Source organism: Zingiber officinale, chromosome 6B (assembly GCF_018446385.1).
Source record: "Zingiber officinale cultivar Zhangliang chromosome 6B, Zo_v1.1, whole genome shotgun sequence".
In the NCBI taxonomy this organism is placed as follows: domain Eukaryota; kingdom Viridiplantae; phylum Streptophyta; class Magnoliopsida; order Zingiberales; family Zingiberaceae; genus Zingiber; species Zingiber officinale.
In genome coordinates, this window is record NC_055996.1 from 21,696,890 (window position 1) to 21,722,777 (window position 25,888).

The following is a 25,888-nucleotide window of genomic DNA, read 5'->3' on the forward strand; positions in this document are numbered from 1 at the left end:
CAATCGATCAACATAGTACACGTCAACCAATCAATTGGAGATTGATTGGACCCCCAATCAAGTGGTCAATCGATTGGAAAATAGAAAAATATGTAGAGCTTGAAATGAGCTTCGTTTCGCATTCAAGATCACCTCATTCCGATATCCGAATCAAAAGTTATGGCCTTCGGAAATTTACTACAGCTGAACTTCCTAGTTCCATGCCAACTCTCTATTGGACTTACGACCGCTAAGTGTTCGGTCAACTTTTGACCCATCTGGACTTTCTCTTTGCCAACTTCTTGTTGGACTTCTGATTACCAAGTGCGGTCCTCTTTGACTCACTTAGATTTATCGTCTTGTGCCAAGTGTCCGGTCCTCCATGACCCACTTAGACTTACTTCCACCAGATGTCTGGTCACCCTTGACCCATCTGGATTTCATTGTGCCAAGTATTCGGTCAATCCTTTGACTTACTTGGACTTCTTAATACCAGGTGTCCGGTCAACCTTGACCCACCAGGATTTCCACATGTCTGGCTTCACTCACCAGGTCTTTCCATCTGCCTAACTTCACTCACTAGGACTTCTCATCTGCTTGGCTTCACTCACCAGGACTTTCACTTAGCTTCACTTACTAGGGTTTTCACCTGACTTCACTCACTAGGATTTTTTCAATGCCCGACATCACTCATCGGGACTTTCACCTGCCTGACTTCACTCACCATGACTTTCACCTGGCTTCACCCACCAGGATTTTTCAACTGCCTAACCTCCAGTTAGGACTTTTCCAGTCAAGTATCCAGCCAACCCTTTGACCTACTTGACTCTTCACATCTAACTGGTCAACCTTGACCAAAGGGGAATTGTATCAATAATCTCCCCAAATAGACGATTGCATCTACAATCTACATGTATTGTCAAACATCGAAACTTAAACATCAAGACTCAAGCCTAGGGATATTGCACCAACAGCAGCGTCGGTTACCGATGGCACTCACTGCATCTCCCCAATGTCGATGGTCGTTCTCCTTCCTTCCCACCTGATGCCTTCGCTGGACATCGTCGGGCATAGCCTGCCCTCTCCCGCTCATAGTCGCGTCGGTTAGCCGTGATTCCCGCTACCGCCATTGCTTCCCTCACCGCCGGGGAGTAGCGATTGTCTCAGTACTACTTCCTTCCAGGGTCCCCGTCATGAGCGACCAGCGGCGCACCTATCCCTTCTGTGCTGACACCACCGCCATTGTACCTCAACGACGGTGTTGCTATCCATCGCCGTTGTAGCCACCACCGACAGTCTTGAGTTGTCGTGTTACCGGTGAAGAAGAAGGTCCACCCTTCTGTTGATGATGCCGACCACCGATCAGCTCGCATCGCCTTGAGCTGCTGGAGAAAAAGATTTGGTAACAATTGGATCAATAGTTTAATAGAAGTTCTGATTGATTAGTTAATTTTAACTAATTATATTAATAGTTGGGTTAAAATTATCTTAATATGATAATTAAGAGTCGATGAAATTGATTAATATTAGATTTGTTAATTGAATAATAATTTATTAACTACTTATGTTTATTAAATGGATAAATATCATTTAAGGTATAATGAGTTTAATTGGATTAATATCTTTGATTAATTTTATTGATAACGGTATAAATCACCTATGTGAACGTTTTAAATGATTAAATTAAGATAATTAAGATAAATCAATTAATGAAGTTTAATTGATTAGATATTCATAATTAATTTACATAAATTAATTAATTAGATGATCGAGAGTTGGATAGTAATGGACTAATATAATCAATATATTGATTAAATGATTTATGGTCCTTATACTGACTTCGTATCATATACTTGTAGGACTGTAGCTCGAGGCAGACTTTGGATTTGAAGACGATTTGGATGCTCTATATTAGAAGTGTGTAGATCTTGCTTATCTTCTTGAGAAGCTTTGATTATAATGCATGATGATTTACTGTCACATTTTGATTAGATTGTAGTTACTCGCTTATCTTAAATATGTTCTATGTTGCTCATGAGTTTGATATCTTATTATTTGTTCTTATATTTTAATATATTGTTGATAGCTATGCAATCTTAGTTGTTATTCATGATTCGATTTATATATATGCATAATAGTACTAGATGATAGTCTAGTTGTAGACTAATGTTCGTGCATTTATATTATAATATGGTTATATACTTAGGCTCGTGCCTACAGAGTATTGATATTATATGTAGTATAGTTGTATATTGGTGTGAGAGCATATATATTAGTGAGATGATGTTAATCTATACTTGAATGGAAATCACTCTCTAGTAGTAGCGTATTCCACTAGGCTTTTTCATTTGAATCAACCCTTAGAATTACTTGATCTTGATCCCCTTATTTATTATATCTAAGATAATTCCATGGAATTAGTTGAGATATTAATGCTAGGTAATTAGTAGTAACTTGGGGGCATGATTGTCTATTTTCTGCCCATATATTAGTAAGATTATATCATAATATAGGGTATCAAGTATCTTAGTAGACCCTTGTTATATAGGCTCATGTCTATACATTAGTAGAATTATACTATGGTATAGGATTTCGAGGATCCTACTAGACCCTTAGTTGGTTACCTTGTCGACCATTATCTCCCATTCATAGTTGAGAGAGTTGTCAGTGACCGTTAGTATATCATGTCGACCATTGTCTCCCATTCGTGGTTGAAAGAATCATCAGCAACCGTTAGTATATCATGTCGACCATTGTCTCCCATTCATGGTTGAGAGAGTCGTCAGTGACCGTTAGTATATCCTGTCTTCCATACGTGGGTGTGAGAGTCATTAGTGACCATTGGTATATACCCTGTTTGCCCAAGGAACCATCCGTAGTAGAGCATTTTCCCACGAACAGTGACTAGTTATTTACCCTGTCCGCCCACGAGACCATCCGTAGTAGAGCATTCTCCCGTGAACAGTGACTAGTCATTTACCTTGATTGCCCACGAGACCATCCATGGTAGAGTGTTCTCCCGCAATCAGTGTTTGTTATATACTTGCTATATGTCGGTCACGTATTTGTTTGTGTAGGTTTGGATGTAATATATGTACTCCTGATTTGTTGGTTATACTTGATTGAGCTGATTAGTGAAGTGCTATACTATTTATTATACTTTTGGTTGGCTGGTGATTATGTTGGGACACTTACATTGGTTAGTAAGTATTTTACCTGAGACTACATCTTTTGATCTCCTGATAGTATGTTATTCATGTATTATCTTCTTCTATCCACTAAGTTGTTGTACTCACTATCCTTTGTTTTTTTCCTTTGACTTTCAGGTTAGCAGATAGAGGAGGTGTTGTGTCACTTAGAGGTCCTGGTTGCCAGTCCCACTCGAGTTGGTTTTGTGTTGCGTTGCTTCATTTTATTGTTTCCATTGCTTTCGGTTATAGTGTCTTTCTGTTCTGGATTTTTGAGTGTGTTCACATGTACATGCATATATACACGCATTATCCTTTGTATCTGTTTGGTTTTATATTGTATTGGTGTTATTTTGCTTGATTTGAGTTCGATATCGATTGTTTACTATATTATCACTAGGGGTACCGTTCACTTTGAAGGACAAGTATACCCTCGGGGCGTGACAATTATCAAACTGTCTGTAATCTTTTTTTTGCCCATGAGGATACCAACAAAGCGTCTTCTAGTTCTAATAGGTTATGAACTAGATCAGAATCATTCTTAGCGAATCTATAAGAAACAATCCAATTATTTGTTGGGGATTGGTGGCTAGCTAGAAGGGGGATTGAATAGCTCATTATCCCAAATTGCTTTCCTATGTATTCGTTAGCACAGCAGAATACAAAGAATATAAATACGAATACAAAAGCTAAAGATAAAAAAAAGAAATGCAAACCACTACACATTGATTTGCGTGGTTCGAAGATAACTTGCTCTTACTGCATGGTTGTCTGTAAGGTGGGCGATCCCTATTCATCGATGAATTAACCCTCGACAAACTCTGACTACCTCAAATCTCCTTGTCGGTGGAGAAACCTCACCACAATGCCAACCAAGACCTCTTGGATTACAAAGAGTACTTGAGAACTTGTTGATTACTAATTAGGGTTAACCACCACTAATTTCGTCAAATCTAACCAACCTCCAAAGCCTTGGTTATATAGGCCACGAGTTGAAAACCCCAGGCTATCAATCGACTGGTAAGTATACTAGTCGACTGTCCTCTGTGGAAATTCGACCGTTACACCCAAACAATTTGATACCAGTCGACTGGTGAGTGAACAGAAGCATTCTGTTTACTCCTAGTCGACTGCACAATCGACTGAACTAGTCGACTAGCAAAGTCACCAATCAACTGATAAACTCTAAACCTAGAGGTTTACTCCAAGTTTAATCTCTCAGCACTCGGACCCTCACGACTCACTTGACTCTTCCTCGCAGCCTTGACCTCTTGCCTTCAAGCCTACTTCCTTTGGCTCTCGTCTCTAGGATGCATTCAAATCTGTAGCTTGTCCCAATGTCATCCTTCGCATATGCCTCGAAGTGCGCTTCCCTTAGCTTATCTTTGCTACCTTGCCCACGGTCCCTCGGATGCTCCATCCTTCACCGAACCCGAAAATATCAAGATAATTAATATGTGTATCATGCAAACCTGCACAACTCATTATATATATATATAAACTCTTTTTCCAAACATCAAAACACATGATCACACCGGACCCTCAAGATTGTTTTTAACAATCACTCCCTTTTTTATGTTTACTAATACGTTTAAGTTAGGAAAAACATAATAGTAATCAATCATGCTAATGAAACATGCAACATGCATTAGAACCTATCACAATACTCCCCATTGAGTTAGGAATTTTACCACAATAATATTTAAAAACTTATCACAAGCTAAGGTTCCCTTTATACCTAAGCTCCCTATTGAGCTAGGAATTTTTCACCGTAAAGGTATTTAAGATTTTCCACTTAAACCTTACTTCTCCTTTGCCTAATATCAAAAATCTTCTAACAATATCCCAATTGTCAAAACTTGATTATCCAAACTGACCATAAACTCATGTATTTATCCCTGAAGGATCTCATACACCTATATGAGTTGTCCTAGTCAAACCTAATGCTGAAAAATAGTTTTAGATTTGTATCAGTTGACTGCCCTAGACCCTAGTCGACTGCTCTTATCGAAACAACCCTACAGAACCATTCTGTGTTTGATAAATACTGTTACCAGTCGACTAGTATCTGCATCAGTCGACTGACACTTTGTTTTTAGCCTAAATAATATTTCAGAAATATACCAAAAGTTCCACAGACATTCAAAAATTCCTAAATTTTATGAAGAGACATGTTTTACCCGTGTCTACTTGGAAAAAATATATTTAAAAATATACATATATTGGATCTCAAGTTTAACACAAAATCCAAAACTATCTAAATAATTCAATCGAACCTTGACCTAAAGTCCTAGTTTTGACTTCCTCTTGATGTATTTGCCCAAACTAAATCAAAATATATCTCTATCATTAGTTTATATGATATCTATACATCCAAAACTAATTTTCATATAATATGAATCTAATTTCATATTTCCATACATGAAACACATCTCATATGTGCCAATTCCCTAGATTTGAGACTCAAGTTCATCTCCAAACTACTTTGGCACATTTCATGACCCATTTAGAATCTCAAGCAATGTCCACTTAAGATCCATTGGCCATGGGTCATAAATTGACTATTTCAACTCCCCCTAGAGTTCTTAACCTTAGCTACCTCCCTAGGTGACTCATCCACTATGGCTAGGCCATTTCGGTGCACCTCGGATGACACTTGACCTACAAACTTGACCTTCTTAACCTTAGACACCTTATCTTTAGTTAATTTCTTTTTGTCCTTAACTTTGGATACCCTATCCTTGCCATAATTTTATACAACCCTTGCATATTTCTTTTCATTAGCCTTGGATGACTCTCCCTTACCATTATCATGTGCCACCCTAGCATAGATCTCTTTTTGGCTTGGAGGGACTTAGATCGGTATCCCAAACCTGATCTATCATTATTGAATTTTTGGCTACCAATACCATACTTAACTCCTTAGATTCAACATTAAACCTCTCTAGGGTTTTTCCAAATTATCAAGCTTTTCCTTCGAAGCTTGATTCTCCTTTTCGAGACTCCTAATTCTAGATTCTTGTTGTCCACCATGGATATTCCTAGACCTACCCATCTTTCTAGGCATATGTTGTAAGACCCTTGTCGGCCGGCTAAAGTGGGGGTGTAAAGAAAAACAATATTCCTCGAATTTTATAGCTTAATAATTATCAACACTTGCATAAAATAATTGAAAGACTAAAAAAGACAAGGCATAAAGAAATTATTTGGTTACAATCGAGGAGGTTGTTAATCCAAGAAAGATGTAAAGCTCACTAAAATTTTCCTCTAGGCGGAGAAACCTCTTACAGAGTTAAATCTCACAACTAGAAAGCTAAACTGAAACTGAATTAATTACAAGTATTGTTTCTCTCTTTTTCTTGTTGTGTCTAGCTTCTAGGAGTAGGGATGCTTTTATAACCCTGTTCGGGGCGCCTAGAATGGGATAAAAGTTTATCCACAACACAACGGGGCGCACCATGTCACAAATGTCTAACTTTTGGTTTCAGGCGCTCGGACCAGAAAGTCAACTTCCGGTTGATTTTTTGGTCCGGGTCTTCCACTCGCTTGAGTGATCTCAACCATCCGGAATATGGCTCACCCGAACCCAACTTCCAGCCTTCGAGCAATCTTCCACTCAGGCTTCTCGTCCCTCGAAAATGCCGCATTCCTCCTTCTCATCCGCCAACATACTCTTCCGTAGCACCTTGTCCCTCAGATTCACCGAGCCCGTCGGCTCTCTTCCGTGCCGTCCTTCTCGCTAGCTGCGTCTTTTGCTTGACTTCTTGTGCTCCTAAGTTTCTATACATTTAGAGACAGGGGTTAAAAACCAACAGGGTCTAATCTAATTTGGTTGATCACATCAAAACTACCTTGGGGTACTAACATATGTCTCCCATTCTTGAAATTTTTGCCTAGGTTCTCCATTACCTTCTTCTCTTTAGGTGATGAGAATCTAACATATCTAGGTTTATCATGTTGGTTGCTACTCGGAAAGCCTAGAGGTTCCACTGTACAAAAATTTTGTACAAAGGTCTGAACCTTTTCCTAGCTACCATGTGTTCTTTTAAATTAAATTTTGGATTGCCTGCGGAACTTAACACGTTTGATCCAAAACTTAATCTATTTGTTCTTTTAGGTTTTGACTTGGATCTCCTGCGGAACTTAACACGTTCGACCCAAATCACCTTAAGTTATTAATTCCATTAAATATTAATTTCCATAATCGGTTCCTAGTACTGACGTGGCGAGGCACATGACCTTCTTGGATATGGGAGCAACCACCACCGACTAGACAAAACCTTTTATAGAAATCTAATATTTAATTTCCTAAAATAACTTTAGGTTAACTGAAAAGAACAATCAAATCACAAGGAAAAATAAAACAAAAGAACACAACTTCGAAAAAACATATTTGAAATACTAGAACGTAAGCCTCTTGTATTTGATATTATTTCCAAAAATAACTAGTATGATGCGGAAAGAAAAATTACTAGTTATACCTTGTAGAAAAACCTCTTGATCTTCTACCGTATTCCTCTTCTAACCTCGGACGTTGTGTGGGCAACGATCTTCCGAGATGAGAAACCACCAAGCACCTTCTTCTCCTCCTAGCTAGGTTCGGCCAAAACAAGAAAGCTTCACCAAGGAAGAAGAAAAACACCAACCAAGCTCCAAGAGATGCAAGCTTTCTCTCCTTCTTCTTTTTCTTCTCCAAGTAGTATCCGGCCTCCACAAGAGCTCCAAGCAATAGAGAGTTTCGGCCACCACAAAGAGGAAGAGGAGAAGAGATGATGGCCGGCCACAACACCAAGGAAAAGAGGGAGAGAAATAATAGAAGTTTATCTCATGAAGGCACCCCCACCCCTTCTTTTATATTCCTTGGCCTTGACAAATTAGGAAATTTAATTACAATAAAATTTCCTTAATTTCTTTGACATGATTTAATTGAGAAAAATAAAATAAAATTTCCCAATTAGATCAATATTGGCCGGCCACATTAAGAGAAATAAATTTAGACAAGTTTTAATCAACAAATTAAAACTTCCTAATTTGTTTCCAGAAATTTAAAAAAATAAAATTTCTCTTCAAAAAATCTCTTCATGGTTGATAAAAAGAAATTTCTATAATTTTAATTTTACAACATGTGAATAATTTTTAAAGAGAAAATAAAATATCTCACCAATCTACAAATAAGGAAAGAGATCTAATCTCTTTCTTTAATCTTTTGTAGATCCTTTTCAAGAGAGATATTTTAATTTTAATTCTCTTTAATAAATTATATCTTCCACATAATAAAAATTAAAATTAAAAATCTTTTTTAATTTAATTATGGCCGGCCCTACTAGCTTGGGTTCAAGCTAGGGCCGGCCACCCTAAACCCATGCTTAGGCCGGCCCTAGCTTGGTTCCCAAGCTTGCTTGGCCGACCCCCTTTAGGTGGGTATAGAAGATGGGTATAGGTGGGTATAGTACTCTATAAATAAGAGGCTACGATAGGGACCGAGAGGAGGAATTGGTTTTGGTCTCCCGATAAAATTAAGCATCCCGTGTTCGCCCCGAACACACAACTTAATTTTATCAATAATAATTCATTCCACTAGAGAACTATTATTGAACTACCGCACCAATCCCAAATTACATTTTTGGGCTCCTTCTTATTATGAGTGTGTCAGTCTCCCTGTGTTTAAGATATCGAATGTCCACTAATTAAGTGAGTTACTGACAACTCATTTAATTAATATCTTAGTCCAAGAGTAGTACCACTCAACCTTATCATCATGTCGGACTAAGTCCACCTGCAGGGTTTAACATGACAATCCTTATGAGCTCCTCTTGAGGACATTATCAACCTAGTATCTCTATAGGACACAGTTTCCTTCTATAATCAACAACACACACTATAAGTGATATCATTTCCCAATTTATCGGGCTTATTGATTCATCGAACTAAATCTCACCCATTGATAAATTAAAGAAATAAATATCAAATATATGTGCTTGTTATTATATTAGGATTAAGAGCACACACTTCCATAATAACTGAGGTCTTTGTTTCTTTATAAAGTCAGTATAAAAGAAACGACCTCTAATGGTCCTACTCAATACACTCTAAGTGTACTAGTGTAATTATATAGTTAAGATAAACTAATTCCTAATTACACTACAACCTTACAATGGTTTGTTACTTTCCATTTTGGTCGTGAGCTACTGTTTATAATTTATAAGGTACTGATAACATGATCCTCTGTGTGTGACACCACACACTATGTTATCTACAATATAAATTAATTGAACAACTACGTTTATCATAAATGTAGACATTTGACCAATGTGATTCTTATTTCTAGATAAATGTTTATACCAAAAGCTAGGCTTTTAGTATACATCCTAACAGTATTAGTATCTTAGAGTTATTTCCAAAATTTATCCTACTTTTATTATGATACTTAAAGCTAAAATTATGCATGAACATACTATGATTAACAAAATCATTTCTCCTAGCATGTATGGGAAAACAAAAATTTGAATTACATTTCAAATTAGGGTATACCTCCCTTACCCTTGAAGCTCCCCCTTGATTTGAGTTTTTCTTCTTCTCCCATTTCTTCAAATGTACTAGCTTCTTAATCTCCCTCTTTTTAGGGCATTTGGTGTGGTAATGACCATTCTCCCCACACGTGAACATACTATATGCATTCTCCTCTTTTGAGCTTCTTTATTCCTACAACCCATGTTAGTATTTAAAATAACTTTATTGAGTTTAGGAGTTACCTTGTTCTTACTCATTGGACACCTACTTTTGTAGTGTTCCTTTTCATTGTATTCGAAGCATATGAGGTGGTCCTTTGACTTCACTTCGCTGGAGATGCTTGTAAGGTTGACTTCCAAGACGCCCTCTTCATCCATCTTGACTTCTTTTTCAACCTTTGAGGATGTGGACGACACTTCTTCATCTTCCTTTTCCTCAGAAGTTGAACACACACCACCTTTCGGTGGCTCCTCCTCTACTTAAGCCACTTCATCCATTTCTTCTGATTTTTCTTCTTCTTGTGTAGGTTTAGGTTCTTCGCCTAGAACTATCTTTACCTTGTTCCACAACTCATGAGTATTTTTGTACTCACCTACATGTTTCATCACATCATTAGGCAAGATATCACTTAATATAGATATTAATTACCTTTCCATTTGCCTTTGATCATGAAGCTTGCTCTTTCATCTAATAACGTGATCTGAGTCTCTTCCCTTTCTTGTCTCTTGGACTTCGAACGACTCCTTGACAATCATCATGATGTCCCAATCCGTTTTGAAGAAAACCTCTATCTTCATCATTCAAAATGTGATGTCACATAGACTTTCTCCTTCATACTTTAGAGGTTTAATCAAGTCGATCATCCTTGAAAGTTGCTCTTCTAAACGGTTAGTCCAGTAAAGTGCGACCTCGCTCTGATACCACCTAATGGGGATCGGTAGCCGACTAGAAGGGGGGTTGAATAGCTCGTTACCCCAAATCGCTTTCCTACGTATTTGTTAGCACAGTGGAATACAAAGAATACAGATACAAATGCAAAAGCTAAAGACAAGAAAAAAATGCAAACCACTACACATCGATTTACGTAGTTTGGAGATAACTTGCTTCTACTCTATGGTTGTCCTTGGACGATTCCTATCCGTCAGTGGATTAGCCCCCGACAAACTTTAGCTACCTTAAGTCTCCTTGTGGGTGGAGAAACCTCACCACAACATCAACCAAGACCTCTTTGATTACAAAGAGCACATGAGAACTTGTTGACTACTAATTAGGGTTAATCACCACTAATTTCATCAAATCTAACCAACCTCTAAAGCCTTGGTTATATAAGTCACGGGTTGGAAAATCCCGCCTACCAGTCAACTGGTAAGTATACCAGTTGACTACTCTATGTGGAAATTCGACCGTTACACCTTCAACGGCTCGATACCAGTCAACTGGTGACTTTACTAGTCGACTGCTTTACATTGGCCAAGCGAACAGAAGTATTCTATTTGCTCCCAGTCGACTGAACCAGTCGACTGGCAAAGTCACTACTCGACTGATAAACCATAAACCTAGGGATTTACCTTGAGTATAATCTCTTAGCACTCGGACCCTTACGACTCACTTGACTCTTTTTCGCAAGCTTGAACTCTTGTCTATAAGCTTACTTCTTTTGGCTCTCATCCCTCGGATGCATTCAAGCTCGCGGCTTGTCCCAATGTCATTCTTCGCGTATGTCTCGAAGTGCGCTTCCCTTGGCTTATCCTTGCTGCCTTATCCACGGTCCTTCGGATGCTCCATCCTTCACCGGACACGAAGCCATCAAGGTAAGTCATATGCTTATCTTACAAACCTGCACAACTCAAACACACATATTAAATACAAGAATAAACCTAGCTTAAACTCTTTGCCCAAACATCAAAACACATGGTCATACCAGACCCTCAAGATTGCTTCCAACATTATTTTCATTAGGTCTGGGTGAGATCAAAGATCTTGAGAAACCAATCCAGCAGAACAATTCGAAAGATAAAGAAGTATCGTTAATTTCTTCATGCTTGTTCCAAGTTTGAAGCACCATTTGTACAAATAAGAATCCCATTCTTTACATGATTTCTTCTTTATATAGATAGATATAGGATCTACAGGGCAATTACTTAGAAGTACATTTTTGCAATGACCATTCCTCTCTCTCCCCAAAATAGTCTCCCTTCTTCCATGTCCATCACAAGGGAAACAAAAATCAAGATTTTCTTTATCAAGGATCAATCGGGAACTGTGAGCAAATAGAACACCCTTCAGTAGTATCAATACAATTACGTGAATCGTAAATGCATGAATATGATGGACTAAAAAGTTTGCGGTTCCTAATGGAATAGGAAACAAAGAAACTTTGCTGCCTACTGCTACCAATTCACTATCTCCCCAAGTTAAGCTAGTACTTGTTGCACTAGAGAGAGATCATCATAAATTATTAAAGTATGTCATTCATGATACATAAAATATTCAACTGGAGTCGCTCTTACATAAGGAGCGAGGTACTGTAATGTAGCAGGTGAATCCGCCATTTTGACTACCATAATAGTATATTCCATCGCTCCTCTTTCCTGGAAAGTAGTCACTACTTGAGCCACAGAAGATGCTTTTTGACCAATAGCTACATAAACACATATTACATTTTGGATTGAGAATTGTACATCAAAATAGCAACCCAATTCTTTTTTTTGGGCTATATTTACCTATGTCTATTTCGATCGATCAAAAATAATCGAAGGCCAACTGTTCTAATTCTTCATCTATTTTAGAATTTATTTATATAGGATAGATCCTGAGATCCATCAAAAGAATCAATGAAGCAAGAATAATGTGAGTGTATACTAATCTATTAGAAATTTAAATATAAATAATAAATAAAAGAAAACAAAATCAAAGAATCTTTTTCTTTTTCTAGATTTTCTACCACAAGAAACTCTTGCTTGATCCATTAGCAGAAAACATGATTCGTGGAGTTCTATTCTATGATAATTTATTTAGATTTGTAAAAGGGAATAGGTTAATAGAGTAGACTCCTCTCCATTCTATTTTTTATGCTTAAGACATGAGATGAGTCAAAAAAACATAAAAAATGGAATGGAGAGGAGTATAAAAGAAAGGTGAAATACACGATACGTGAATCATGCAACGAAAGAAGGATATAATCTTCTTATGTGTGAACCTCTTTTCTTTGGTTTGGACAATAACTAGTCACTTCCAATAGAAAGTATGTATTACCATAATCTAATTAGATTAGCAGAACGACTTTATATTCTCTTAGAACAGTAAAAGTAAAAAACAGAGAGAAACAAATAAAGAAAAAAAAAATCTATTTGTGTTTTTTGTTCATTGTAATATCCATAATTCTAGTAAGAACTGGTTTATTAAAATAGAATGTTTAGGAAGTAGAGTAAATGCCTAGATCATTTTACATAAATAGGAGAAACAGGGGACAATGTAGGATTTTATATTTTTGTTGCTGATTACTGAATGAGATATTTTGAATTGAAAATGACTTATTTGTTTGCACGATATGTTTCCAAATCCTTTAACATTGTTTCCCCTATCTTATCGTTTGAGACATGCTTATTTGTTAGTATTATCTTTGAGGAAGTATTTGAATAGTCCAGCACATCAGTTTAGTATCTATAGTAGGAAGAAAACTGCTTGTTGGATTACAAAAATGTTATCAGTTCACTTTCTCATGAATTTAAAGTAGATACCTCTCTCTTTCCATGTTGATCTATAGCTCTTAGATATCTTTGAATTTCTGTATAATCTAGTAAGATAGACATTTGTTAGAAGTGAAGAATACTTGAGCATGAGATCTCTATACCTCATTTATAATCTACCTTCGTTTCAACATGAATCTGTCGATTCAATGAAAGTGAGATGGATGCGTGAACCTTCAAGGATGTCATAATGTTCAGTGTCAAGTTCATCAGCCAACTCTACACCATTAAACACTAGCTTCTGGGCTTCCACGGCGTAACCGAGTGACTTCTGTATCGTCTTTTTTATCTCAAGAACCGTAGCAAAAAACCATATCTCAATGGTTATTTCCTTCTCGTCTACTATATCAATTATTACATCCATCTCTCAAAATGATCAATTAGGCTTCTGAAAATGAAGTTGTATTGTTGGTTTCTTATGGTAAAGAGTTGTGATTTGTTTGCTATAAGGAACTTAGCTAAGTTTATTTATTTTCTTATTGTTCTTTCGAGTTTCATGCCATTTGTTCCCTGCAATAAACTCATTGAGGATGATATCTCATGCTAAAGGGATTTGCAAAGCTTCACTTGAAACAACAAAGAGGTGAGTTTTTCTTTTTTATTGGTCAAATTATTTGTTGGGTTTGATGATAATGGAAGGCCTTTGGCATGTGGCAGTCCCGTGTTGCAACCCTAGCTTTCTTTGCCTCTATTGTTCATTTATATTCATTCATTATTTAAAAGTAAATTAAATTCATTATTTAAAAATTAATTAAATAAACAAACTTAAACAGTAATATTACTTTATTAACTTTCATAGATTAAAATATTATTTTTATAAAAAAAACCCAATATACAAAACTCTTACCATATAGATTTCAAGTAATATTACTTTATTAACTTTCATAGATTAAAATCTTATTTTTATGATAAAAAACCCAATATACAAAACTCTCACCATATATATTTCAAGAAAGATCCATTGTTTACAATCCTACTATACTGTTTCCAAGAAGTTATTTTTAGAATTTGAATTTATAATTTTTTAATCACAAAACAATAACTTTATCATACTCTCACCATATAGACCTCAAGAAAGATCCATTATATACAAACTTATCATACCTTTTTCAAAAGACTATTTTTAAAATTCGAACCTGTAATCTTTTAATCATGAAATAATAATTTTATTATTACGCCAAGACTCTTCTTCAAAGTCTTATTTTTATGATTTTTTAAAAAAAAATTATATCCAGATAAACAAAAATGCCATATTTATTTAAATATATAAACACATGTATTTTACAAATTTTATAAGTAGCAAAACAAATAATAAATTTTAAGTACAATTAAACTTAATTATCTAAGTAAGGATATCTGGATTATAAAAATAATAATGCGTATAACCTAAAACACAATCCCAACTTTGACTAGAAATTATATTGAGTGTTCTTAAGAAATAGTGTGTGAATCTAAACAATTTCAACGAGCCAAATACAACTTTAAACCTCCTAAGAGCTGCACTATAAACAAACACAGTTTCGCGATTTGACAAAGTATAGGGAATGCCAAAATCCCTATGCAACTAAACTCTCAGTCTCATTCACTCACCTGTTGCTTAATTCGAGCTGGTATATACTTCAACAACATTATGTACACAATGAATAACGGAATACACTTACGCCGAGAAAATTTTATTCTCGACAAACAAAATTAGCACCTGAAGGAAGAAGTGACTGAGGATGCGAAGCCTGGTTGAGATTGTTTGCATGCTCTAGATCTTGTCTGTGATGTATCTTACATCTGAGACATGTGGCTAGTCATCTGAGCTGCGTAACTTTGTAAAATAAAATGCGCTGAGCATTTAGACTGTAAATTCCAAATTTTTGAACTTTCAATAATCTGACAAAGGTATTAAACAAGAGTTCGCAGCCGAGTCAATAGAGTTTGCATGCTCTCAAGCTTGTCTGTGAGATACTTGATGTCTGAAACATGTTGTGATTCATCTGAGCTGCTTAACTCAGTCATGAGCGTTGAGCATTTAGACTGCAAGTCCAAAATTTCGACTTCCAATGAAGTAATGGTGGACTCCAGATTATCACTTAGCATGGCGTTAGATATGGAGGTTCTAGGGGTGAAACTGATGCTGCCAAAACTACTTCGGCGACTTAATTTTCCTGGTGTCAAATTTCTGTGCATACTCCCACTTCCTGCAAGGTCAGTCAGGAAATAAGAGCTGGAAGATTGTGTGAAGATGAAGTACTCCAATCACAAAGGCATTTATGAGTTCCGAGTTAATTAAGTTATTGCTAAACCAACAAGAACAGACAATAGACATGCAAGTTCCAACCATTTGGGGATAAGCTACATGAAATTTATCCACTTTTACTCATCCTGAGTTTTCTTTTGTCTACCTCCCACCTCACACATCTTTGATCCTAATTGATTCAACGTTATAAAATTCAAACTAATATCCAATCTATTAATGCCCTTTCAATTGTGCTGGGTTTTCTTTTGTCTACCTCACATCTTTAACCAGAATTGATTTAACATGTCTAATTATAGAATTCAATGATCGTCTTTGAATGCATCCATATCGTCAATCATTGAACGCATCCATATAGTCTGAATTTGTGGTTTTGTTCTCTTATGATATATTTGAAACTATACTTAGGCATGCATCAAGTTAACCTATCACAACTTAAAGAAACAAATAAGAAGAAACCCCAAACAATTCATTACATACCTAAGTTGGAAAGCTGATCCATAGTACCCTGACCTAGTGATTTATCAAGCTTAAGTAAACGCAGCATCCCAGCAGCAATCCTACCCATTGAATCAACTTCAGATCTGCAAAGAAGAACAAGGTGCTCCAGTTCCTCTTTTGTAGCAATTGCTTCAATCTGCACAATGTGACAAATCAACAATTTAGCGCATGGCAATTTCCACCCTAGGTCTGCATGAAAAAAGAGAAAAACAATAGTACCGGTTCCTTCACTGAAAACTTTATATTTTCCACTACCCACTCTGTTTCCATCTCAATATCATCCTCGGAGGAAACCAAGCAGACTTCAACATCTACCCCATTATTCTTGAAGTCTCCATTTGTCAAATTTCTCTCTACTCGATATCTGTCCCTTGTACTTGGTTTCAATGCCTGTAGACCTTCTATACCTACCTGCAATCATCACAAGAAAAAAGTATTTGAACCACAAGAAAATGTAGTTATCAAGCAGTTTTACCCTCAGATTAAAGTAAAATTATGTTATCTCATCTTAGCACAGTTAGTGCAAAAGTTCATCAGTGAAAATTATAGCTCATTATTGGTTTTCGGCTGAAGGTATTCATGGTTAGAAGAATACTTGAAGTTGAGGGTTGAAAAGCATCAAGCAAATGGCAAAAAATATTCAATTGAGGTCCTAACTCTTGCTAATGCAACAAATTTTATGATTAATTTGGCCACTAATAACTACGGCTATTTTGACTTCAGTTTGTGTGGGTTTTTAATCATTTTTCCCTCACTGGTTGGTCCAAACAACTATGATGATGTTGATATGGAGCATATCAACCATATGGAACTGCAAAGAAAAATTGCAATGATCTCTGCATTTCTATGAGGTATAATGATTGCATGCACTTGACTATTTTTTTATTGCCTTGTATACAAAGATGAAAATGAATGTGATCTATGAAAATTGAGGAAATTTGATCCAATTAGATGTTTACCGTTATTAATTCTATAGGAAACTTCTTCTTCAAGCCTGATCTCCCCATATTTGATGAATTGGATTCAGTACTTTTTGCTTTTACATTCAAGCTATGGAAAGTTGTATGCCAACACTTCTCTTCTCTGCTTAGATTATCACTTACTTCCAGCAACCATCCTTCTGTCTCTTGGGCTCCTTCAAGTGCAAATAACCAATTGTTGAATGTAACACATACATCAATATCATCTGGCATCTGTACCTCCAAAAGGCTATGAAGATCCTCCTCTTTGAGTGTTTCATCTGATATGGAATTATGTTAATCAATCTACCAAAGAATTCTAATCAATTGTGAAATCAAAATGAAGAAGCGTGACATCGAGCATCACCTAATTTGATAAACAGGATACTTTGGCAGCATGACAAGTGAAATAAATGAAAATTATCCATAGTCATCACCTTCTTATTATCTACTTAAATATTGAAGAAGAAAATTTCATGAACTAATAGGATACAATTTAGGATAGGGTTATGTGCCTTTGTAAGGTATATCTGTAAAAGCAGTACCATTTATTATATCATAGAGCATAAAGCTAACAAAACTAAAGCATTATCATCCATTTGGCATGGTAATATTTGAATAAAACAAAATAGCGTATGATCTAAATAAGAAAAATGTATACTTTCTTCCTTGTCAGCTTCAATGGGAGGTGATGCTCTGAAAAGTTTTGCCAGTGGTCCAGAAGATAAATTCTTCAATCCTTTCAACAATCCCTCTCCTGGACCACCATCTGGCCCAAATATACCAAATTGATGCAGCAAAGACTCAGTATAAGTCATACCACCACCAAGACGCACACCATTGATGTTGAAAGATGCATTTAGACTATGGGACTCTGTATCTTGAACATCATAAGGGATCACATGTACAATCGTTATGTCAAGAAATGGCACTGATTTCTTTTGATGCCTGCTTTGATTATCAACCCAAAATACTGCTTTCATTTGAGGATATTCATTGTCATTAACAAGACGACTTTCATTTATGACTTTCTCATGAGCTGCTCCCACTCCATCCAAACAGTAGACAGAAGCCGTCTCCCAGTGTATACTAGTAGAAACTGCAAAAGCACCACCCAGAGTCCGATGAGAAACTTTTAAGAATAACGATTGTCCATCAAACTGAACCATAGTCTTGTTATGGATATCAGTAGATGACGATTCCAGAAATTTGAGATGTAGATTGCTTACTGCTAAGGTTACTGCAGTATCACTTGGCATCTTTTTCATCATCTCATTTCCAAAACGGTCACCCATCCTCTCTTTGTTACCTTTGCTGGCTTTTGTTATCTTTTCAGAAACACGACCAAAATAGGCATACAGATCTAGAACAAAGAATAGCTGCTCAACTGAAGCGTTGGAGATATATTGCTGGCAGGCAACCCCGATTCGGACAACACCTTCTGGTGGAGGTACTTCTAACAAAGGGTGACCGTCTGAAGTAGCCATAGCAGCTTCAAAACATACTTCGTGGAATTCAACACAACTCCATAAACCTTCATACCAGTCAGTAGAATTCATCTGTTTGGTTGAACTGTTGCAGGTTTCTAGTGAAACACTAAGATGTGAAACTCGGGTAGTCCACTTCTTCTGACTAGCATCAATGGGTTGGTATTCCCAGAGACTAAAACAAGCAGGATCAGTATCCAATTTTAGTAAAGTGCATTTCAGCGATGGTGATTGAGCAAAATACAGATCCTCAACATGAAGCCTTGCTCCAGAAAATGACGTATGAGAAAAATGGTTTCCATTTCCAGACAAATCATTCGTCTTTTGCATATCTAGAGGAACAACAAGGTCAAACTCTTTTAGGATAAATTCAAAAGAGTTCACTGAAAAATCAGGCCGCACAACACCGGGGTTGACCACAATGCCATCAGCTAAGAAAGAGGAAATCCTAAAACACGATTCTTCCTGAAGAATTATCTGAAAAGGCATAAAAAAGTAATTTGAGAATAAAGGCATGAAAGTGAAAGAAAAATGAATTCAAATTGAGTGAAAAATTAGTTGACATTTAATACCATAAGTGGTTGACAGTCAATAACTGTCCGGGAAGCAAACTTTGGAGGGTTTGGAGAAGGATTGATTTGGAGAGAATGGAGAGAAATCAAAGGAACACCCATACTAAATTGCATGTGCTGGTTTTGTAAAGGATAGATTGGAGGGCAAAAATTCTGACCTACATGAAGATGTAATGAATAGTGTCAGTTCCAGATAAACTGACTGAACCCCTAGTTTTAAATAGTTAATTTAGTACACTTAGCAATAGAAAGGATAGTAGAAGTTCAGTAACTACCAAATGCTGGAACATGTTGAGTTCCCTGAGAAGCAGACCTCAAAGAGGGTTGAATCAAGGTGCATGGAGGGTGTGAAAAGGTGTCCCTGCAAACGAACAAATTGTTGGAAGTTTGAATTTGTAATATACTGATCACAAAGGTATTATAAAAACAACAAATTCTACAAGATTTGGCAAGAGAACCAATGCAACATGCTACTGTTTCTTATATTCAATTATTATTACAGGCCTTTTAAGTTCATGAACAGCTGAGACATCTAAGCATTAAAGTTCATTGAGACTGTTTGCTTATTTACTTGTGCTATGAGGATTACTTGCATCTAATCTCTTCCAAGCACATATATTTGTTGCCAGATGCTACCTTTTTACCATGATACAGTGATTGCTCACACAACGTAACAAGTATGAGTGATGTTTAAAGGGGATGTGATAATTTAGTAAAAGTCAGAGAAATTCTCAAGAAAAGACACAGAAATTACCTCAAAAATAGCCCCCCAAGAAAGATGCGAGATAAGGTCTTTGTAGTTTCTCCATCAGATAGACTAGCCTATTAGATGGCATAGCTCCATTGAGTCCAATAGCATTAACAAATCAAAAACAGGTATTACGTATTGAAAAAGATTTTAGGCATGGCAATTCATAATATAATGCCACCTTTACCTTAAATTAAGTTGCAGGAAAGTTGTGTTTATTTTAAGGTGAAAAAGAATTAAGCTAGGTTTCATAAACGCAAACACAAATGTAGAAGGACACATTCATTTCGGTTGTATGCTGTAATATTTTGCAGAACAAAAAGATTCCACATAAAACAACTTACCCGTGAGAAAAAGAGTGACTGCATTAGAAGTTCAAGTTGAAAGTCTGACAACAATTGCAATTTGTAAATTCATCACAAAATAAGCTTTCAGCTAAAAAGCAAAATTCAACTTGGCATGCAAATGGGATTTCTGAATGGTCCTTACCAGCATCTTTGATACAAAGAAATATATGATCAACAATAACAGATACCAGTGAACAACCAGCTGCTTCAGTTGAACGCTGCTCATTTGATTGACAGAAAATTATCACATTTCAATAGTATTTCACCAAGCCTTTAGAGCATAATGATTAAAAAAAATTGTCAAATTGACAGGAAACCTGTTGCGCATTTAGATTAACATCTCCCCTATTCAAACAGATATGTGCACCCGTCATAAAACGAAGAAGAGCGCGCAATCCTGTTCAAATATTCATATCATATATATCAACATAAAAGCATACCATAGCAATCATAGTTGAGGTTATTCATCATTTCTCACCTGGTTCACTTAAAGCCGGACAAACAGCTTCAGGAATATGTAACCGAAATTCAAGCCCGAGTGGACTGTTTTGTTCTGTCCTTTGTACAGTGATCTGAAATTTAACGCACAAACAAGAAATCAAGCAACATATTTTTCAAGTACTGTACTATTAAGCTAGAAGATGATATTGTCTTTACATAAGCCTCCCCAGATATTCCTTCTAGGAATCTTTCACCACCAAAAAATAGTCGCTTTGCACCGTCCTCATCTCGCTTACTCCCTTGACTACTAGGAGATTGTAAGTGTGCATCCAAGAACATATCTGGATGCGGTAACAGATCAACTGAGAGTGATTCCCACTCCAACTTCTGCCCAGTATATGAAAAGTAAGTTTCAGTAGAAATTGGAACAAGGCCTGACTTTATGTAGATATTCTCACAAGATAAAATATTGAGAAGAAGTGTTAGCAAGATTGTGAACCTTGAAAACATATAGAAACTTCTTGTTATTGGAAAAATCCCGTGCTTCCTTGAGATTGACAATCTGTTACAATGAATGGATAGTGATATGGTCATGATGTATCAGAATCCATATTAATCATGTAGGAATGAATGGATATTTGAACTGAATTGCTACCTGCCAATTTTCATTTGTGGTGTATAGCAAAAGATTGCGGATGGTAATAGATGCTAGTGGAGATGACCTGATCAATGAGCGGTGTGATATTAATTATCTAAGGAAGGAACTGTAATGCAACATTACATGTAAACTGCATTGGAATGATGATCAATGAGGGCAAGCTTGTATGTAGATAATCATGGATATACAGCCTGCAAATTCCAATGTGGTATGTATGACTTGTGCTGTTATTTTGAATTTCTAGAATCATAAGAAACTATGGAAGCAAAAGAACTAGAGTAATGTGATATGGATCTAACCAGCCCATGGGCCTAATCTAGAGCATGTACAATGCATAGTGGAGTTATTTAATTTCAATCCAATTCCATTATAAGTGCATACAATGTAGTTGGCTAGGTTTAGTTATCAGTATTACGTATCTAATTATTATTTACAATTGAGTTATAAAGATGTGGGTGCTTTTATTTAGTTAGTACAAGAAATCGTATGGAGACTAGATCTCCTGGTCCACAAAAAACTGGACCAGGAGATGGACCACTCGCAATTGCCTCCAAATCGTGGCCGCGATCTGACCGCAATTGGTTGCGATCCCTTCCTGGGTTCACCGTCCCCACCAGATTATAATTTGAGTTGGAGCGAGCAGCCGAAGGCCGTCGGAAGTGGGCAAGTGCCCAAGTTGTCGGGCGCTGGGGGGGGGGGGGGGATGCCGCCTCCGACCGTCTGCTCCGACCCAAACTATAACCTGGTGGGGACAGTGAACCCAAGGAGGGATCACAACCAATTACGGTCGTGATCCAGCCACAATTGCGAGTGGTTCATCCCTTGGTCCACTTTTTTGTGGATCAGGAGATCTGCTCCCATTAGATCATGGAGTTCTGATAGAAGTTGGTTAAATGTAGTGGGTTATGACCTTCTGGGTATGCATGTTTAGTAGTGGGGTAGTTGTTTCAAAATGTCATGGGTTTTCAGGGTAACTTGTATTTATACACCTAACATGCAAAGGGAGAAAACTTTACAATTTTCCAAGTATAGTGGTATTTCAACATAAAATCTACTCAGTATAAGATCTGTCATTCGAGGAGATCATTCCTTCTTCCTTAACCTAAGAGCCTAGATATCCCCCTCTTCAACCCTAGATAACATATATATGCTAATTATTATCATAATTTACCAAAATTAAATGATGTTCCTATCACTAAAGAACACTATAATTATATGATGAATTGACTCCTTCAGGAAGCAGAAACTTGACATCACAGAACTGAATAAAATATTGCAATTTTAATAATAACTTAATTTAATATCCTATCTCTTAAACAATTGCATAAAAAGAAGAAGCAAGAAGAACAGAGAAAAAAAGGGAATTGGACTGACCACCACAAGAATTGTGGGACTAAAAGCAGCGGGATTAACAACATTACTAAAACAGAGGTCAAAATTAGGAATGTAATCCAATTGGCTATTCCAAGTTAGTCGAAACATTATCTTAATATCTATCTATATCATCATCATTTGAAATATTACCAAATTGTCAAATGAACCCGTGGAAAGTATTCTTCCACTCAAAGAGCTTTAAGCTGAAGTATAAATGAAGTTCACAAAAATTACTAGAGAAGATCATTGATGAAATTACCAAATGGTACCTCCCTGCTTCCTATCACCACCATGAGTCTCAATCATTAGATTGACAGTACCTACTTCCAGGGTCATCCCATCTGCAATCTGAGGCATATTAAACATCAGACCATTTGTCAAAAGACAAAAAGCTGTCAACATATAAAAGGGATGTAACAAAGGCATCATAGTTTCCTGATCTTATTTCCTGTAATCAGCATATACTTTATAATGATAAATCAGAAATAAACTGACCATATAGTTGCTTCCTTGATGGTCTCATATCATATATGTCCAAGAGATGTAAAATTTAAACAAACGAGGAGGAGCTTTTCAATATCACAGCAGAACCCAATTACATTGTGGAACATTAATTTGAAGCAAAAGATAGCATTCTAATCTAAAAAGGAATATCAATATGGCATCTAGTTATGTTACATTTGCATAGAATTACTCGATAATAGACAAACCATCAAAGCAATTGCTGTCAAGTATAGTTTTGAAACAATATTATTGTTTCAGTTCTCCATCTCTTAGGATAACTAGATGGTACAACTAAAATTTAGAAAATTAAAGTGCAACTGAGTTTTGATGTTTATCTATTTTCAAAGCATAGTCAATCTCCAAGAGGAAAATTAAATACAGATTCATAAATTTAAGAGATTCAAAGCATTACACTGACATGTATTGTCATGTATCGCTTAATCAAATGAAAAACTTAAAATGAATAGTATTAGCATTCTGTTCAGGTACTAATGCTAGTAAAAACATCTAGTGTCATTTGTCACTAGTCGCCACCTGGATCTTAGATTTTTCAAGGATATATCCATTTCATCATAGTAGCCGACTCCACCTAGTAGGATAATGTTTGGTTGTTATTATTATTGTATGTGCATTTCATCATATGAGATGATAGATTACTGCTTGACATAATTATTTGGAGTCCATGGCACCCGAATTTAGTCCCACATAGAGAATTGTGGGCTATTAAGAGGGTATATGATCTTAAATTATTGAGCTACTATTAACTTGAAATTGGATAGTTAATACCCATAAAGATCTCTAAGAAAACTGTAATTCATAGAATTCCAGTGTGATTATATGAATGCCATAGGTATACCAGAAACTGCTTCACTGAGATGAAAGAGAAATTGACTCAAGCTAATCACATAGTATATGGTGAATTTAGTTCTAAAGCTATGAATGAGAAGTTAGGCTTCTGGAGATTTTTCTGGTTTGGAAGATGTTTCCGTAATTACTGTTGTTCTATCTTTATGATACATTCTCCTGAAAGAGGAAGTCAAACCCCCAAGTTTCAATCCATCATTTGTTGAATCTCAGTTTTTATAGAGAATTATTTTGTTTTTCGTTCTGCCCCACTGTTGTTCCCTTCTAGTATGCGTCCAGGCAAGATATCATGTCATACATAACTGATAAAAATCATCCAAAGTCATATCTGTTGCCTTCAACCTAAAGCACTCACTGACATGAATAGATTTGTTCAAGTCATTGAACAGGGCGTGCACACACAAATAAATAAATAAAGAACTGATAATATAAAACAGAAATAGCACCAATAAATGACGATATTTCTTTACCTTATCTGCGAATCCATAACCACTGCCTTTGGTTGTGCCGGTCGATGTCGACGGACTTCAGAAAAACATAAAAACTCACATAGGAAATAAAGCACACTCAGAAGCTTGATGCCGAATCAGACATGCTCACCTGGTTGGGCTTTTTGCATTATTAGGGTCCACATTTTCCTCTAGAACCAGATCAAATTTATCGATCTGAACAAGAATTGGCTCGCATTGCACATTCGAAACAGAAGGAACCTGGGCAAATAAAATCAATAAAAAAAAATCAGCAGCGTATCACAAACTCCGACAAAAAAGAGAGAAAACTTTCACCAAATCCCAAAAGATCAAAATTGCTAGGCATGATCCTAGTCACCGTGATCTCGAGCTTGCGAACTTTAGCTGTAGTCACAGTCAGCGTCGCAGGGAATCCAACGCTCGCATGAAGGGAATCCCCGTTGATATCTGAAACACCAGATTTCATCTCAACAAACTCGATCGACAAAGAAAGAGTGGAAATCAGGGATCTTCCAAAATCGAATTTTTGATGGAGGAGGCATTGGGATCTCACCTAGATTAGAGAGCTGGGCAGTGCGGCCTTGAAGCTTGAACTGATCACGGGTGAAAGACTTGAGCCAGTATTTGAGGGTATACTCCAGCGCCCGGGCCAAAATCGACTCCATCCCGTCCCGGGCGCACCGCCCGCCGGAGAAGAACCTACAAGAATCTTTTGGAGCCTTCCAGATCTAAAGTTAAGCCAAAGAACGAGATCGAAGGAGTAGAATTCACGACGAAGATGAAGAGGAGGAGGAGCAGCAGCAGAAGGGAAAGCGTGGGCCGACGAAGAGGCAGCCGAAGTGAAAAAGAATCCTCTTTGTTTTTTCCTCACCTATTATTTTGTTTTATTTATTTATTATTTATTTAATTATTCCCATCTTTCCCCTTTCTCTTTCACCAGCATGTTGCAAGCCTTAACGTGCGCCGTCCGCTCTGCAAGAAATAGAATCTCGTCCGTCGATGGAGGAATCAGCGAGCCTATAGGATTTTTATGCGCCGATCCCTCCTGCGAATCCATGTAGCCGTTGGTTCGTTGCGCTTCATGAGGATGCAGATCAGCCGTTGTTTGTTGCCTCCCTATATAAGCAGGCTGTAGGTATAGGGATGTAAATGAATCAAATTGTTATTCGATTCAATAAAAATTTATTTGATCTCATTTAATGAGACTTATTAAGTTAAATAAATCAAATTCAATATTCATAATATTTGACTTGTTAGTCCGTAAACATATTCGTTAAGTTCATAAATCAATT

General features: G+C 36.7%; 1 protein-coding gene across 2 annotated transcripts; it reads right to left on the reverse strand.

Moving 5' to 3' along the window:
* Positions 1-14,813: 14,813 nt before the first annotated feature.
* Positions 14,814-25,453, reverse strand: LOC121992231. 2 transcript variants are annotated; one of them, XM_042546445.1, is made up of 20 exons: positions 25,150-25,453; positions 24,955-25,043; positions 24,727-24,836; positions 24,597-24,651; positions 23,018-23,106; positions 21,382-21,448; positions 21,226-21,288; positions 20,943-21,113; positions 20,764-20,857; positions 20,603-20,682; positions 20,428-20,503; positions 20,283-20,326; positions 19,945-20,012; positions 19,466-19,551; positions 19,191-19,348; positions 17,793-19,095; positions 17,132-17,412; positions 16,392-16,583; positions 16,152-16,308; positions 14,814-15,615 (listed from the first exon to the last, which is right to left on the reverse strand). In XM_042546445.1, the coding sequence occupies exons 1-20, from the start codon at positions 25,259-25,261 to the stop codon at positions 15,320-15,322; spliced, it is 3,591 nt and encodes a 1,196-aa protein (XP_042402379.1). In that variant the 5' UTR covers positions 25,262-25,453; the 3' UTR covers positions 14,814-15,319. The 2 variants fall into 2 exon arrangements, with proteins under 2 accessions (XP_042402379.1, XP_042402381.1); XM_042546447.1 differs by lacking the exon at positions 25,150-25,453 and having other exon boundaries at positions 24,912-25,038.
* Positions 25,454-25,888: the final 435 nt, after the last annotated feature.

Bases quoted from the DNA above. Each gene is read 5' to 3' on its own strand.
- LOC121992231 (XM_042546445.1), bottom strand. From the start codon at position 25,261: ATGGAGTCGATTTTGGCCCGGGCGCTGGAGTATACCCTCAAATACTGG. The intron at 21,449-23,017 runs GTAATTTCATCA...CTCATTGATCAG, and splicing joins AAGCAGGGAGGTACCATTTG to GTCATCTCCACTAGCATCTA. The intron at 20,683-20,763 runs GTGAGAAATGAT...ATATTTGAACAG, and splicing joins TCCGGCTTTAAGTGAACCAG to GATTGCGCGCTCTTCTTCGT.